The sequence below is a fragment of the Phyllopteryx taeniolatus genome, chromosome 5 (assembly GCF_024500385.1).
Source record: "Phyllopteryx taeniolatus isolate TA_2022b chromosome 5, UOR_Ptae_1.2, whole genome shotgun sequence".
Taxonomy (NCBI): Eukaryota; Metazoa; Chordata; class Actinopteri; order Syngnathiformes; family Syngnathidae; genus Phyllopteryx; species Phyllopteryx taeniolatus.
In genome coordinates, this window is record NC_084506.1 from 24691634 (window position 1) to 24709642 (window position 18009).

At 39.3% G+C, this 18009-nt stretch overlaps 2 protein-coding genes across 3 annotated transcripts; both read left to right on the forward strand.

Moving 5' to 3' along the window:
- Nucleotides 1-69: 69 nt before the first annotated feature.
- si:dkey-42p14.3 (EF-hand calcium-binding domain-containing protein 10) lies at nt 70-2807 on the forward strand. The gene is made up of 4 exons (XM_061774421.1): nt 70-659; nt 2018-2182; nt 2265-2355; nt 2435-2807. Exons 1-4 carry the CDS (start codon nt 545-547, stop codon nt 2478-2480), a joined length of 417 nt encoding a protein of 138 aa, XP_061630405.1. The 5' UTR covers nt 70-544; the 3' UTR covers nt 2481-2807.
- Nucleotides 2808-3444: 637 nt separating this feature from the next.
- samm50 (SAMM50 sorting and assembly machinery component) lies at nt 3445-17527 on the forward strand. Of its 2 annotated transcripts, none has more exons than XM_061774115.1 (15): nt 3445-3612; nt 5503-5613; nt 5695-5796; nt 5886-5973; nt 9281-9387; nt 9467-9597; nt 11864-11951; nt 12032-12160; nt 12865-12936; nt 13030-13116; nt 13307-13377; nt 14549-14615; nt 14693-14849; nt 15923-16064; nt 17364-17527. In XM_061774115.1, the coding sequence occupies exons 1-15, from the start codon at nt 3592-3594 to the stop codon at nt 17407-17409; spliced, it is 1419 nt and encodes a 472-aa protein (XP_061630099.1). In that variant the 5' UTR covers nt 3445-3591; the 3' UTR covers nt 17410-17527. The 2 variants fall into 2 exon arrangements, with proteins under 2 accessions (XP_061630099.1, XP_061630100.1); XM_061774116.1 differs by having other exon boundaries at nt 3446-3612; nt 14549-14616; nt 14703-14849.
- Nucleotides 17528-18009: the final 482 nt, after the last annotated feature.

Consider the following 18009-nt stretch of genomic DNA (forward strand, 5'->3'; position numbering starts at 1 on the left):
AAAGGCAAACATAGCGTTTTAGAATTTTTGACTTGTCACACAAGTGTCAAAAGACCACTGTTAATAAGATGTAAATATAAATGGCAAAAAATGACAGGTAAAGAAGGCTTAACGCAAAGGCGTTTTGCGACGCAGATATGCCCCACCACGCAGTTCACATGCAAGTGTAAGAGGTTGACATGATGGATGACTTGAGAAGCGTGTTTTCCCCGAAAAAGATTCCTGGGGACGTTCGACTTCTACAGCTCCATTGTATTGAATCAAAATCATGATTTTAAAAAGGTGCGGCACATCTGCCTCAAATTTCTAAGGTTTAAGGTTCCAATCTCACGGATGGATGTTCAAAATGTAAGAACATCAAAAATACAGAAGTATTTATTTTGTTCGAGTTTGTCCAACATTTCTTTATGATCGAAAGAAACCGTTTTCATTGTTGTTTTGACTTCTTTGCCAAAGACTATATGACCAATAAAGGAACAGAGACCCTTTTTTTTTTTTAAAGTGAGGCGATGTCGTATCTTAGCAACCGAGATCAACAAAAAAGATGGAAGTCAAAATAACAACCGAGAGAGAGAGAGAAGCCGCTGCTTACCTGGAAAAACACAAAATCTTCGACCTGATGAAAAACCTCACCAGCATGCTCTTCTTTTATAGACCCGGTTAGGCTTTTTGTGTGTGTGTGTGTATTACAAGGAACTGTTTTGGGGATTTTTTGTTGTTGTTTTTTTTTGCGGTAAAACGTCTCGGTTGTAGCCGCTAGTTAGCATGTTCGCTAGCAAGTGACGTCAATTGTTTATTTCTGGTCCAATATAAGCCGTTCTGAGTCACATATAGACTATTTTGATTAAGTCTTAACTGTTTAGTCATAGTTTAGGACATTTAGTTTCTCATTGACTTTTCTATGTTCGCAGAACGTATAAAGGCCTATGTTAAATGTACAACATAAGTATGAAGTTTTATTTATTTATTTAAATGTAAATGTTTTTCCTCTTGGTGTCCCGCTTTTCATAATATAAATTATGATTTTAAATCCCATTATTTTAAATCAGTAGTTTAGTGCAGTGTTTCCCAACTTTTAGTGCGCCAATGCACATACTTTACGTGACAAAAATCACACGGCACAAAACTAAAATGTCACAAAAGGTATATATATGAATTATAATACTTAATATCTAATAATATAAATATTAACAGTGATCTCGTCTTAGTTTAGTGTGAAGTTTGGGTGTGTTTCGTTGAATATAAAGTTATTATTCTGATGTATAATACGGCACAGCTGGGTGAAGGAGCATTTCATTGTTCTGCCTGTCACTATACATCGCTGGCATCGATAGATGAATACAGATACATAAATAATACTTTTTGGACCAGCTAAGTTCCATTGGATAATTTCCCACTCAGTGGTCGGGAATCACTGGTCAAACCTTTTCTAGTTTTTTAAAAATTGATTCTCATACCTTGTTTTTGTACTTAATTTTTGATCGTCTGATTTATTGTCTTAATTCATCCATCCATCCATTTTCTGAGCCGCTTCTCCTCACTAGGGTCGCGGGCGTGCTGGAGCCTATCCCAGCTGTCATCGGGCAGGAGGCGGGGTACACCCTGAACTGGTTGCCAGCCAATCGCAGGGCACATAGAAACAAACAACCATTCGCACTCACAGTCATGCCTACGGGCAATTTAGAGTCTCCAATTAATGCATGTTTTTGGGATGTGGGAGGAAACCGGAGTGCCCGGAGAAAACCCACGCAGGCACGGGGAGAACATGCAAACTCCACACAGGCGGGGACGGGGATTGAACCCCGCACCTCAGAACTGTGAGGCTGACGCTCTAACCAGTCGGCCACCGTGCCGCTGTCTTAATTCAATTGATCCTTTTAGTAAACCTCACATATCAATCGATATTTATATATATTTTTTACTTCAGTTCTTAAATGTTTTATCCATGAGTCTTACTTTGTTTTTCTTTTAAATTGTTCTGCATCTTAACTTTAACTAACTTGTCTTTTTCATTCAGATGATCCGAAAGAGTTTCTCATCGAAAAACTGGAACAGCTAAAACAAGCTCGAGATCGTGGCCAAAAAGCGCCCAGTCTGCTCAGCCATTCCAATCTGGACGCAGCCTTTGGAATAGTGGACCCAGCCAATGACAGATATGTCACATTTGCACAATACAAACAGGGTGAGTGGGCGTCACATCTCTTGACAAAAAAAAAGGGTTTTCCATTCTGTTATGATAAATGAGCCTTTTTTTCCCTCCACAGCTCTCATCTCATTGGGCATGAAAGACATCAACGAGTGTCCTGACGGTGTAAACGATGACAAAATATCCTATGATACTTTCATAACAGAAGGGTAAGAGAGGGTGTTAGAATATTTTATTTTCAAATTCAAAATGTTACCAATACAATCTCTTGTTCTCTTATTGTTGTAGGATGGTAAGCCTGGAGAAATGCTCAGCGACATACAAACAACCTTAAACCTGAATGTTTACTGATACTATGTCCATAATATTTTATGTGCAACTTGATGTTGTCATCCAAAGTAGGCATTTTGCAGTGATGTGCTTTTTAAATGTAGTTACCACTTTGTATTGTTATGAATTTTTGTACTGGGGTTCCATTTTCTGGTTTGAAACAGACTGATAAGATTTTATAACATCTGCTCGAGATGCAATTTTTGTAGCAGAAAGAAGATTGATTATACAGAATATAAATGTGTACACTAGTACAATGGGATGATTTACAGTATATTTATGGAATTGCGGTATGAATCAACACACGTGCAAATAAATACTTTCTGATTTATTTTGCCACAGTGATTTATATTTATCATTAAAACAAAGGCATTTAGGAGGCACGGTGGCCGACTGTTAGAGCGTTAGCCTCACAGTTCTGAGGTGCGGGGTTCAATCCCCGTCCCCGCCTGTGTGGAGTTTGCATGTTCTCCCCGTGCCTGCGTGGGTTTTCTCCGGGCACTCCGGTTTCCTCCCACATCCCAAAAACACGCATTAATTGGAGACTCTAAATTGCCTGTAGGCATGACTGTGAGTGCGAATGGTTGTTAGTTTCTATGTGCCCTGCGATTGGCTAGTAACCAGTTCAGGGTGTACCCCGCCTCCTGCCCGATGACAGCTGGGATAGGCTCCAGCACGCCCGCGACCCTAGTGAGGAGAAGCGGCTCAGAAAATGGATGGATGGACAAAGGCATTTATTTTTTAAACACATCAGGGATAAAAAAAAAACATTTGCTTTTTTGTATATTTACAGCATTTTATTTATTTATTTCTTGATTATATATTATTATTATAAATGTATTTTATTTCGTTTTTTACATTTATTGTATTATATTTTTGATATTTATTTTGTAATATATTTGTAATTTCACTTTTGGTGTTTTTTTTTTGTTTTCACACGACCAATGGCCGCCTGCCGGTGGGCGTGGCCAAGCCGAGTTCCGGAAGTGACATGGCCGCCTCCTTGGTCGAAGCTTTCATTTCTGCTGTCTCCGCTTAGTCTTGGGTGTTTGCTTTGTGCGGTTTTTACTGTGTGTCCGCCCTTTTCACCGGGTCGCAGTCGCGTGGAGATCAGCATGGGCACCGTCCACGCCAGGGTAAGAAAAGGCGACAGGAACGTGTTGCTTTCGCCGTTTGACCTCTCAGTGTGTGCGGCCGCTAAGGAGAAAAGAAAGGCCCGGGGTGACAGCGTCCACCCTTCACAACGACGCATTGGTGGTGGTCAGAACTCCGCGTTTATTATCGAACCAACTATGCATATATATATATATATATTTTAAACCTCCTTTATCGCATTCTCAACGTTGTGCATTTTAGACATTAATCCCACAATGCTAACATTTCTGCTTTGCTTGTCAGCTTGCTGTCTTCATGACACTGTGATTCCTTTTACTGTTGTTCACATTTTTTTGGGATCTGGGAATGGAAAAAAAGTGACATGACATAACGCGGGTGTACTGTACAGTACAATCACTGGACACTTTATTAGGTACCCCCGCATTGTGCAATGAGATGTGATAATACTGCGTGAAAAATAATTCTCAGTTCAGTCATTTAACACTTTGTTACTGGCATTTTAGTTGCGTAAAGAACATGTTATTTTGCACAGACAAAAAAACATTTTTATAATTATTCTTCCCATTATTTGTCCTTCTATAACTTGAACATTTCTCAAACTATTCAACGTCTAAATATTCAGCTACGGAACTATTTAGCACAGTGGTTCTCAGGCAAGTGTCAGTTCCAAAAATACAGTATTTAGTTCTCAAAGTACCACCAAAATGGCCATCATTAAAATAGTTTTAAAAAAATACAGAGGCTGAAGTTTTAGTTCTGAAAAGCACATTTACTCTACTTACGTTAAATATAACCGAACTGTACTTAAAAAATACTGTACTTTAAGTAAAAAATGTACTCTACATGAAAAGTAAAAGAAAAAAAGGATTGTTGGATTTACAAAAAAAGTTTAAATAAGATGTTGCATAGCTACAAGCTTCATTCTAATATGTCTGATTGTATTTCATGTTTAAATGCTGTACACACCACTGATTTTATTTTGTTTTTTTTGGGGGGGGGCACTTTTTTGGGTTTGAAAAAAAAGTATTTTTTTTTCAGTGCAATTATAATGTGCGTCAATTATCCGCGGATTTCTGCTTTTCGCAGTCTGGCCGGTCCCTGTCCTCTGGACCAGATTTTCCATTACAAAATGAACTGATATTTGATATTTACATACACCTTCCACATTTCTTGAGCGATTGAAACCGTTCCAACTTCAAGTCTCACTATTCACATTTCAACAGTTTAGTTAATTCCACAGCATTTAATCTCAGTGTCTGCATTTCATCACTCATACGCAATATCTACAGCAGTGATTCCCAAAAGTGTGGTATTAGTACCACTAGTGGTTTACGTGGTCTTTCTCGTGGTACACGAAAGATTCACTGAAATAAAAACGAATAAAAATGTACATTCAAAACATGCAATTCCATCAATACCATTCAATTAGAATAAAGCCTGTCGCAATGCATACAACCAGTTTGAACTTTTTTCATGCCATTAGAATACACTTTTAACTTTCCATGTACAGTACATTTTCCTTCAGTGCATTTAGTTGTATTTAACGTTTAAGTACAGTACAATACATTTGCATTTAATCTTAAAGAACTGTTTTTAAACATTCAAGTACAATTTTATTAAACCTTTATGTACAATACATTTTGAATCATTAAATAAGGACAGTTTTTTTCTTTCCCTATATTTAAGCGCAGTGTTAATGTCCAAAGTTACTGTGCATAACGTCACAGTGGCTTACAATAATAAATATACTTTTTGGAATTAAAACCAATGCATTGTTTTTTATGTACACTTGGGCCTTCTACTGTTGGTCATTATGGTGGTACTTGGTGTAAAAAGTTTGAGAACCAGTGCTCTAAAACAAACAGTGTGTCTCTAATGGTTGTTTGTCCTTGTATAATGTGGTGTTGCAGAGCCTGGACCCTCTGCCCATGCAGGGTCCTGAGCTGGGAGTTCACGCTGACGACATTGAGCCTCCTGAAATCGAGCAGGAGCCCAAGCAGGAAATTCTGGAAAACAAGGATGTAAGATCCATGTAGTTTCCTGGCACGTTGCAAGATTTCTTTGTAAAAGGATTTTTGGTCATGTTTCTTTAATATCCAAAGGTGGTAGTCCAAAGGGTGCACATAGATGGGCTCGGGAGGACCAAGGAGGACCTGCTGTCTTATGAAATCTCAGATGTTTTCCGCGCAAGGAATTTAATCGATGTATGTACTGTAAATTATACACCACAAAGTGAAACTCTGGGCCCATGACTGATTCCACGCTGCTCCTCGCTGTGTTGTTGTTGTTACAGGTGATGAAACGATCTCACGAAGCCAGGCAGAAGCTGCTCCGTCTCGGAATCTTCCGTAAAGTCGAAGTTGTTATTGACACCTCCAGAGGTACATCAACCATAATAGAGATATTATACACAACTCAAAAAACGTTGTGGATACTCAGCTTTTAGATGAAAAATTATGGATGAAAGTAAAACGCTCTATAACCTTCCAGGTAAATATAATTTGTCCTTCTATAAACTTTGGAATGCACAGGCCAACTGTTCAATGTTAAGTAATTTTTGCGTAACTTGCTGTTCTAGCTGAGTGGGTGGTTGATCCATGAATGGACTAATAACATTCCTGGTTCAATTAGAGTTGGTATTCAAACAGTCCTCTGCATCATGCTGTTCACATTTTAACATCATTTGACCAAGATGACACCTAACAATTGAAGAACAGTACCTCGCAAGCAGGTTGTTCTCAGAGGGAAATGGTCCCTGATCTTGGAGTGTCATCAGCAGGTTGCAACAGATGCATAGAGAGACGAGAAGAGTCACAGAAAGGCACATAAGTGGAGATCCTTGAAAATAATTAGACGTTATACCGATCTGATCGGCTTGATCGATATCGGCCGATAATTAGCTTTTATGCTGATCGGCTTTAATGTCATAATTTACCGATCATTGATCGTCTCCGCAAGACATTTACTTCGCGTCGCCATTGAGTACAGTATATTTATTTTTACCCTTGTCGCCTGTCTTTTGATGTTGTACTATAACTATCTGACAACCAATAAAGTTATTTAAAAAAAAAAAAAAAAAAAACCTTGGCTGTGTGGGACAGACAACACGTAATGCCTGGATCGGACTAAATGACAAATTTTGTTTTTCTCGATTGCACTATGTCAGACTACTGCAATAAAATCTTGTATTCGAATACCACCGCATCCCGTCTTGTACGATCACTGGGCTTTATCTTGTCAACTCAAACGCGACTGGATACACTTGTTAACATGGCGATGACATCGCGACACGTGTATTATCAGAACAAAATGGGGAAAAACGTGCGCTGGTGGTCACCGGTACTCGGGAGATTACGTTCATTTAAGGATGGCTTGAGGTATGTTCGCGTACTTTTAATACGATACTGCTCGCAAGCAGGCGAGAAAATGTTCTGTAGCCTGGCAAGCTAGTACTAGCACTAACGGTTGTGTGTAAACATCCCGGCGTTATGTCAAATCATGCCTAAGGTTTTGGTGCTTGTTAAGTACAACCCCAATTACAATGAAGTTGGGACGTTGTGTTAAACATAAATACAAACAGAATGCAATGATTTGCAAATAATGTTCAACCTATATTTCATTGAATACACTACAAAGACAAGATATTTAATGTTCAAACTGATAAACTTTATTGTTTTTAACAAATAATCATTAACTTAGAATTTTATGGCTGCAACACGTTCCCAAAAAGCCGGGACAGGTGGCAAAAAAGACTGAGAAAGTTGACTGTTTGGAACATCCCGCAGGTGAACAGGCTAATTGGGAACAGGTGGGTGCCATGATGGGATATAAAAGGAGCTTCCGTGAATTGCTCAGTCATTCACAAGCAAAGATGGGGCGAGGTTCACCTCTTTGTGAACAAGTGCGTGAGAAAATAGTCGAATAGTTTAAGGACAATGTTCCTCAACGTACAATTGGAAGGAATTTAGGGATGTCATCATCTACGGTCCATAATATCATCAAAAGGTTCAGAGAATCTGGAGAGCCCGTGACCTTCGATCCCTCAGGCGGCACTGCATCAAAAACGGACATCAACGTGTAAAGGATATCACCACATGGGCTCAAGAAAACCAATGTCAGTAAATACAGTTTCGTGCTACATCCGTAAGTGCAACTTGAAACTCTACGATGCAAAGCAAAAGCCATTTATCAACAACACCCAGAAACGCCACCGGCTTCTCTGTGATACCAGCATCTGTGATGGTATGGGGCTATGTTAGTGCCAATGGCATGGGTAACTTACACATCTGTGAATGCACCGTTAATGCTGAAAGGTACATACAGGTTTTGGAGAAACATATGCTGCCATCCAAGCAACGTCTTTTTCATGGACGCCCCTGCTTATTTCAGCAAGACAATGCATAACTACATTCTGCACGTGTTACAACAGTGTGGCTTCGTAGTAAAAGAGTGCAGGTACTAGACTGGCCTGCCTGCAGTCCAGACCTGTATCCCATTGAAAATGTGTGGCGCATTGTGAAGTGTAAAATACGACAACGAAGACCCCGGACTGTTGAACAGCTGAAGCTGTACATCGAGCAAGAATGGGAAAGAATTCCACCTACAAAGCTTCAACAATTAGTGTCCTCAGTTCCCAAACGTTTATTGAATGTTGTTAAAGGAAAAGGTGATGTTACACAGTGGTAAACATGACTGTGTCCCAGCTTTTTTGGAATGTGTTGGAGCCATAAAATTCTAAGTTCATGATTATTTGCTAAAAACAATGAAGTTTATCAGTTTGAACATTAAATATCTTGTCTTTGTAGTGTATTCAATGAAATGTAGGTTGAACATGATTTGCAAATCACTGTATTCTGTTTCTATTTATGTTTAACATAACGTCCCAACTTCATTGGAATTGGGGTTGTAATTTAATTACAATAAAGTAATTCAATTATAGTAAGTTTTCTCCCATTATTTCCGTCATGTAATGTTGGTTTGACCTGACTGATTAGAATGCATGACCTGACTAGAGCAGTAATTTCCAACCTTTATGGAGCGAAGGCACATATTTTGCAATTGGAAAATCTCACGGCACACCAACAAAAAAAAATGTCACCAAAAGTAGATGCACAGTAATTACTGTATGTACTTCCTGACATCTAATAGAAGAGCATTTACTTGTTCTGTCTGTCACTAGCCCTCACTAGCATAAATAGAGGAACAAAGATACATTATTTCTTGTAAATGAATAATTTTTTGAGCAGTTAAGTAAAATTTTATAATTTCCCACGGCACACCTGAAGATCGCTCATTGCAGACTAATGTGCCACGGCACACTGGTTTGGAATCACTGGACTTTGAAGATACTCAGTATACAGTACACAACGATATACAGTAAATTAAGTCATTTAAATAGAAACATTGCTCTATCTTGTGATCGGATTGGTGATCGGTTATCATTTTTTTAAACTCACTGATGGTGATCGGCCCCAAAACTCCTGATCGTGTAAAGCCTAAAAATAATAATAAATAAATAAATAAATACGATTTTTAAATGATCTTAAAAGGAGTTTCAGTCTGGCCTTATTTACTTTTACTAAGTACAGCAGTTGAATTATTACTTCAATTTTTTTCCAGAGCCATTTTCCCACAATTACCTTTACATCGTGTGTGAGTAGTTTTGCCATCTCTTACTGTATATTTAAGGTGATGACGCTCTTCCCAACGGCCTCGACGTGACATTCGAGGTCATTGAGCTGAGGCGGATTACAGGCAGTTACAACACTATGGTCGGGAACAATGAAGGAAGCATGGTGAGTGCTCAAATTGATGGACAGTTCCATTTTAGTTGTCGCTACTAAACGATGATGGTACAATAATGTTTCACGGCAGGTGCTGGGAATGAAGTTGCCCAATGTTTTTGGCCGGGCCGAGAAGGTAACCTTTCAGTTCTCGTACGGCACCAAAGAGACTTCCTATGGCCTTTCCTTTTTCAAACCTCAAGTGGGGAACTTTGAACGCAAGTAAGAGTCAGAAATTTTGATGACCTCTCACAGTTCTTTTTCTAGTCATGCGTACACAATTAGGAGTGTAACAGTACATGTATTTGTGTTTGGATATTTTGCTATGGGACATTTTCTCACTGCCCAGCGCTCGATATAGTTTTAGTATATATACTGAAATAATGAGGATCTTTTCTTAATTTTCTCCCAAATTTACTTGCTCAGTGCAAATCTGGGCCTGTTTAGTTGAACACAAAGCTGTTATTCTGTTATATGTGTGGCAAACCTGGATACACACGTTAATTATACCTTCTGCCATTCTCCCTTTCCCAATATGTTGCTGGCATAGATAGATTACAAACATTATTAAAACCCCAATTCCACTGCAGTTGGGACGTTGTGTTAAACATAAATAGAAACAGAATACAATGAGCTCGGGCCCAGAGAAGCCGGCGGCGTTCCTGGTTGTTGTTGATAAATGGCTTTTGCTTTGCACAGTAGAGTTTCAAGTTGCACTTACGGATATAGCGCCGAACTGTATTTACTGACATTGGTTTTCTGAAGTGTTCCTGAGCCCATGTGGTGATATCCTTTACACATTGATGTCGGTTTTTGATGCAGTGCCGCCTGAGGGATCAAAGGTCACAGGCATTCAATGTTGGTTTTCGGCCTTGCCGCTTACATGCAGTGATTTCTCCAGATTCTCTGAACCTTTTAATGATATTATGGACCGTAAATGATGAAACCTCTAAATTCCTTGCAATTGTACGTTGAGGAACATTGTCCTTAAACTGTTTGACTATTTTCTCACGCACTTGTTCACAAAGAGGTGAACCTCGCCCCATCTTCGCTTGGGAATGACTGAGCAATTCAGGGAAGCTCCTTTTATACCCAGTCATGGCACCCACCTGTTCCCAATTAGCCTGTTCACCTGTGGGATGTTCCAAACAGGCTTTTGATGAGCATTCCTCAACTTTCTCAGTCTTTTTTGCCACCTGTCCCAGCTTTTTTGGAATGTGTTGCAGCCATACAATTCCAAGTTAATGATTATTTGCTAAAAACAATAAAGTTTATCAGTTTGAACATTAAATATCTTGTCTTTGTAGTGTAGTCAATTAAATATAAGTTGAACATGACTTGCAAATCATTGTATTCTGTTTTTATTTGTTTAACACAATGTCCCAACTTCATTGGAATTGGGGTTGTAAAGGGAAAATACCTCTAAATGTAAACAAAAAAAGAAAAAAGAAAAATGTGGCCATAGTTCAAAAAGGTGACCAAAGTGAAATTCGGATTCGGCACATCAAAATTGTCCTAAATCAGCTAAAAAAAATGTTAGACAAAAAATTTGCCATGCAAATTTGCCTTGTGTTGGAAGCCATAGACGTGCTGTTGTGGTACACATTGCACTTTATCTTCCTTGTTAAGTGTAAAATTATCTCAAACTTCGGAGTGGTGGATGTGATCGCAGTAACATTAGTCCATGTGAAAAAACACAAGGTCCCAACTTCATCGGAATTGGGGTTGTATATAGCAGTTCTGAGGAGCGGGGTTCAATCCCCGGCCCCACCTCTGTGGAGTTTGCATTTTCTCCCCGTACCTGCGTGGGTTTTCTCCGGGCACTCTGGTTTCCTCCCACAGCCCAAAAACATGCATGGTAAGTTGATTGAAGACTCTAAATTGCCCATAGGTGTGAATGTGAGTGCGAATGGTTTTTTGTTTCTATGTGCCCTGTGATTAGTTGGCAACCAGTTCAGGGTGTACCCCGCCTCCTGCCCGATGACAGCTGGGATAGGCTCCAGCACGCCTGCGACCCTAGTGAGGAGAAGCGGAATGGAACATGAATGAATGAATGAATGCTAATTGAATAATATTTAAGTACGTTTGTATTTTTTGAGGTGGTACTTGGTAGTTTGAGAACCATTGCTGTAAATTGTCCATGTGTGTGAAAATGCGAGTGTGAATGCTTGTTTGTCTGTATGTGCCTTGCGATTGGCTGGCAGCCAGTCCAGGGTGTACTCTACCTCTCGCACAAAGTGGGATAGACTACAACTCACCCACGACCTTCATGAGCCCAAGTTATAGAAAATGGATGGATTACTGCAAATTCTCACACTTTTTGCCGTACTATGTCTTATTAATGGTGATAATTAGAGGACGCTTACATCAGGATTCTCCAATTGATATACACTACAGCTGTTATTTTTCTGTTTTATTGGCTGTGGAATAGGAGAGGAATGTTGTGCCATGAAGTGACTTTCCAGCTCTTTGTTTTTCCACTGTTCAGCATCACACTCAACGCCTACAAAGTAACCGGTCAGTTTCCCTGGAGTTCGCTGAGGGAGACGGATCGAGGCGTCTCCGCCGAGCTGAACGTAAATGAGCGCAAACATTAGTGTGATAGTCATTCTCATTGTGAAAATCATTTTACTGTGTGCTGTCCGTTCACGCTCAGTTCCCTGTGTGGAAGACCAACCAAACCTTGAAATGGGAAGGCGTGTGGAGAGATTTGGGATGTCTGGCTCGCACCGCCTCCTTTGCTGTCCGAAAAGAGAGTGGACATTCTCTCAAGTCGTCACTTGCGGTATTTTGTCCTTGAGTCCGTGTTAACACCTGACACCGTTGTTGTCTTAAACAAACAAGGAATGCACAGTCGTAAACAACCACAAGGTGTTGTACCATAAACTTTGTTCAACAAAATAATTGTATTCCAATAATAAGCTCAAGAACTGAAGTTATTTCAGTTGTTAAAATTCAAAAAGCGAAACTCACATTCTGTTATACTACACATAGAGTTCATGATTTTATTTTTTATGATTTTCATGATAGCTAACCCAAACACATTGCCATCTCAAGAGATTAGAATACAATATTACATACATAATTTATTAAATTAATGATATATAGACTTTTAAAACAAGTATGTAGCCGCTGCTGAAAGCTTAATATCCAAGAGAATGTTGAATGGGATGTTGCTTGTAAATATGGAATCTGGATCAGATCTTGATGGAACTTCCGTTTACTGCTTTTGACTCTGATCACACACGCATACACGAAGCATTTCTTTTCATTTTTTTCACAGATTTAAGAGTTTGACCTACTTTTGACGTTGATAATCATTTTAATGCCGCCGTAAGTGTCACTTCTCCCCAAAATGTAATGGAAATCTGTGTCAAAAACTAAAGTTGCACAAACAAACAAATTAGCACTTCCACTCTAATGATGACATAACCTCCTTGGTGGCGGTAATACCCCCGCAAGGTTGATGACGTGGTTCTTTGCCCTCAGCACGCCATGGTCATTGACACCAGAAACTCCTCCATCCTGCCCAGGAAAGGCGGCCTGTTGAAAATCCATCAGGTCGGTTGCCGTCTACTTCATCAGGCATGACTCTAGAAGGAAACGTCAAGGAATTAATTCATGGAATATTTTGTGTTCTAATGTGATGTGCAGGAGCTCGCCGGTTACACGGGTGGAGATGCCAGTTTCCTGAAGGAGGACTTTGAGATCCAGCTCAATAAAAGCCTCTTCTGGGACTCTGTGAGTATTACTCGTTTTTATTATTTTTGCTGTTTAAACTGATCAGTAATGCATGAATAAATTGAGTATTAGGAGCACAGATTATTTGGTAAAATTGTGTTTTAACGCAGGATATCCTGTAAAAATATCAATTGATCACAGTTTTTATTGGGATTTTCATTACCAATACCTCAGATTTTTTTTCTTCTAGGTTCTGTCTGCCTCCTTGTGGGGCGGTTTGCTGCTGCCTATTGGTGAAAAGCCAACAAGCATAGCAGACAGGTACCTACCTATTTTCTTTTTCTATCTAAAATAATTGGAAACCTTTGCACTCCCTTTTTCATGGGGAATCGTCAACGTGATCATCAAACTTTGACACCATGCTACGCCCAGGATAGATAGAAAGTTCAAAAAGCAGGGGCGTACCCGTGCGCGCACACACACACATATATAAATAAATTAGTTAATTAACTTATTAATTAATTAATTAATTATAGCGCTTCTGTCAAAGATACCTGATAGTTGGGGCTAATTTGGGCAAATCCCTGAGCAGGAAGGCCAAGTAGCTATTCAATTGCATCATAGGATCCTTGAGACTTTTTACTGCATGCTTACGATAGAGATATCAACCGAATTTACGGTTGATTGGGGGTACTGGCGATGGGCTAATTTTTTCCAACTTTCCAGTTTGTGCTACTTTGGGGGGAATAGTGTTCAGGACCACTAAATTACATATAGTACGTTTTCACCAGGATTGCATAAAAAAATAAAAAATAAAAAAAAAGAAGTGTTTTCAAGTGTGTTGAGAAAAAAAGCGACTCATTCATCCAAAGAATTTAAATAAACAGTGATTCCATGAGGAAACCTGTTCACCTGTTCCTCAGCCCCTAATTAAAGTAGAGTCACTGTCGCCGATGCTTTTTTCAGCCGTTTAGTGAAAACCAAGAGAACTATAAAACATAAAGACAATGACCACACTCACGTGGGAGCTGCTGTCAGCCACATCTCACGCCCAGACACTTACACGCAGGCTCGCCAATATCACACAGCACCCCACCAGGCCCTACCTCTTAAAGGCACATGCATGTACACTGACATTAGAATGCCTCCAGTTTTTTCGCCTTGCCTCTTAAAGGCACATGCATGTATACTGACATTATAGTATGTACATTATTTTCAATATATTTTATTCTTTGAATTAGTTTTTTTGTGTTCAAATCTATATACAATGTGTTTAAAAAGTGTGTTTCAGTAAGCTGAATTGTGTTTTAATACATTCATGTGTTTCAAGTGTGTGGGAGGGGTAAAACTGTTTAAAAAAAAATGTAAATGGTTTCTCTATGTTGTGAATTTTCATTTATTGTGGATGGGTCTGAAATGTATCTCCCATGATAAACGGGACTTCACTACAGTCAGACTGTATCGTCATCATTTTCTGTGTCGTGCCCCCCAGGTTCTATCTGGGCGGTCCCACCAGTGTTCGTGGTTTTAGCATGTACAGCATGGGCCCACAGAGTGAAGGTGAGATTGTTGGCTACACTGATGGCTTTGATTCTTATTTTTGTATATTTTAATTGTAAGTGAATTGTTTTTTGCTGGTATGACAGGCGATTACCTGGGAGGAGAAGCCTACTGGGCAGGAGGCCTTCACCTCTACACTCCGCTGCCCTTCCGGCCAGGCAAGGGAGGCTTCGGTGACCTCTTCCGAACGCATTTCTTCCTCAACGCCGGGAATCTTTGTAACCTCAACTATGGTAGGTTAGCTCCTAAAAAGTACCTCCAAAGTCTAACATCCCTGAGCTTCGGATTCAACCACAATATGCCTCAAAAGTAGCACAACAATTCACAATTGTTATCTAAGCATGCACTCCTTCCGTGTTTTTCTTTTTCTTGGGCTTTTTGTGGCTTAGAATATACACAGGAAGATGTAGAAGTCAGTGAACTACACTGACTCGCATTTGAAGCAGTAAGACTCCATCATCACTGTCTGCGGTGTCGCTTGTTTTCAAATTTATGGTCAACCGGTTTTGTTTTACTGTGATTAATTTTTTTTTACACTTGTATAACCATTAAGAAGCTAGGAAAGTATAAAAATTAGTTGCATGAGGCACATTTGCACCTTAACTTGCCTTTGCAGTATGCCTTTAAAATAAGTGCTGTTTTTACGCTTTACTGTTAACGCTGGTCAATTTCTTTTTACACTTTTATGACAAATAAGAAGCGAAAGATGTAAAAACTATATATATATCTTCACCTAGACTCTTCTTTACACGAAGCTTTCATCATGAAAGTCAAGACTACGTTTTGCTATTAATGGCATACAGGTATTACTATTAACTTGTTTTTGCACTTACACAAGTTACAATGTTAAAAAAATTGAAACGTGAGGTGTATTTGTTGAGCGAATAGCTCTTTTGAATTATGCCTTTGTCATTGGCTTTTTTTAACCTTTTACTATTAACAATGGTTAACTTCTTGTTATACTTGCATAACTAAGAATCACAAAACGTTAACATCCGTGATGCGACTAGTTTTTGCATTACCCTTTTGTCATTAAACCTTTTGAGCTTATTTTTACACACATATGACCATGAAGAATGCTAATATGTCACTTAAAACATTGCCTATATGGTTAATAAAGGTTGTACCATAGCAACAGTTTCACTCCAGAAGGGATTATAGTTCTATTTCCATTATTTCCTGTGGGAAATTTGGTTCTCCAATTCAGAGTTGGACCAGTATTCACGGCAACAAACAGAAGCATATGAAAGCGAAATAGACCTGTAATGATGATAATGATGAGACGCATTGTGTGTCTTATGTTTAGGGGAGGGCCCTCAAGCACATTTGAAGAAACTAGCAGAGTGCATCCGCTGGTCGTATGGACTTGGCATTGTGTTGCGTTTGGGCAACATTGCCAGACTGGAGTTGAACTACTGCATTCCCATGGGAGTCCAGAGTGGAGACAGGTAAAGATGCTATTGAATCATAAATGCCATATTTGTTGTCCACTAGCAATTTGCTTTTCATTTAAAGGAGACATACTTTTTTTTTTTACAAGTGTTGTCATACCCAAGAAATAGAGTAGGTGCCAGCTACTGTGGATATAAAAAGTTCACACACCCCTGTTGAAATACCAGGTTTTTGTGATATAAAAAAGACCCAAGATAAATCATTAAAAAAAAAAAAAATCCACCATTAATGTGAGCTGAAACCCGTACGACTCAGTTGGATATTTATTTTTTTTTCAACCGGGGAAGTAAATATAAACACCTGAGATAATGTGGTTGTGCAAGTGTGCACAACCTCTTATAACTGTGATAAATCTGTTCAGAATGAACTAATCACATTCAAGCTCATGTCAGATGGGAGTCAGCACACACTGGCACCATTTGTCTCTGATTAAGCACACATCAAGTTCTGATCTTTTTACCTGACATTTTTTGTGCTTTCTAGCAGAAGCCTGAAGATTTGGTATGAACACTGACTGCTATTTTGAGCTGTTCATAATTCCTTCAACCTCATCTAAGGCCCCAATATTAGCTGAATAAAAACAGCCAAAGGCAGCTGCCACCTCCGTGCTAACATACCTTTTTGAATTATGGCCAAAAAGTTCAACCTTGGTTTCATTTGACCGTAACACATTTTCCCACATGCTTTGGAGGATAAATAATGTTTTGAAATTATTAATCTTGGTTTAATTTTTTTAATATCACAAAAAATGGCATTATAACAGGGATGTGGAGACTTTTTGTATCCACTTTAACTCTGTGCATTCAATAGAAATCTTTGCACGAAGTCACCACTAATTTAACCCCCATACATACACCCACAATAAAAGCAAGTGTCCACTGAGATCCCATTGCATTATCACATGCAGCATTTCATCACAAAGCAACCTTGTCAATTAATTTAGTTGTGTGGGACATGGCATCAACATTTTATTTTTTTTGCTCTGAAACTTTGCCTGGGCTACACCTTATGTCATTGGTGGAGAAACTTGTTGGGGGGTGTCTATGATGTTAATTAGCCCCACTGTTTGGTAACAGTGGGGTGGAAGTGCAGAAGGGCTCGCTCACAGAACTAGGCAGATCACCCCACGTATTTTAATGGAAGTTTCATTTCGCACTTGATCTGTGGACAGGCATTCCAAACACAACTATTTGTATACAAGACAATAAAAAGTATAATTTCCATAATATGTGCCCTCTAATTTAACCAAAATACAGTTTCTTCCAACATATGTTGTTTTCTTTTATGTATTCCAGGATATGTGATGGAGTCCAATTTGGAGCAGGAATACGCTTCCTCTGAAGCCACAAATCTCCGATACATAGGAGCGCCACCGTAATGTTGTTGAAAGGGAAGATTGCTTGTAGTAGATGTTTGTTAGCAACTTATCACTTCAACAATAAACGTGTTTGCACTGAAATAGTGTTGCGCTTTATTTATTAATCCTTGATCAACTCACCTCAAGTTAGTCAAGCCAAGTTAATTTGGATAGTCCTTAATCACAAGAGTCTCAATAGGCTTCACAGACCCACAGTTGACAAAGCTCAATCACATCCCCTATCTAAACCTCCCAACTGGGCAAGAAAAAACTCTAAATCCTATTTGGGGAGAAAAGAAGAAACCTTAAGAAGGGATCACAGATGGGGGGGGGGGGGGGGGGGGAATCACCCTTCCAGGACAACCAGGCTGCAATGGATGTCGCGTGTGCAACATCTATCACATAGCGTGGTGTTGTTCACTGAAACAGCATGAAAGTCGATTTAAAGAGATTAGATGAAGTGCCGCAAAAGTGGTTCTTCCTCAGGACCTTGGAGGGCAAGTGCACATCAGACAAACACCCACTGTCCATTTTTAAAAGGTACCTCAATAACAATTTGTATTCTTTGGCTTTTTTGACAGTTT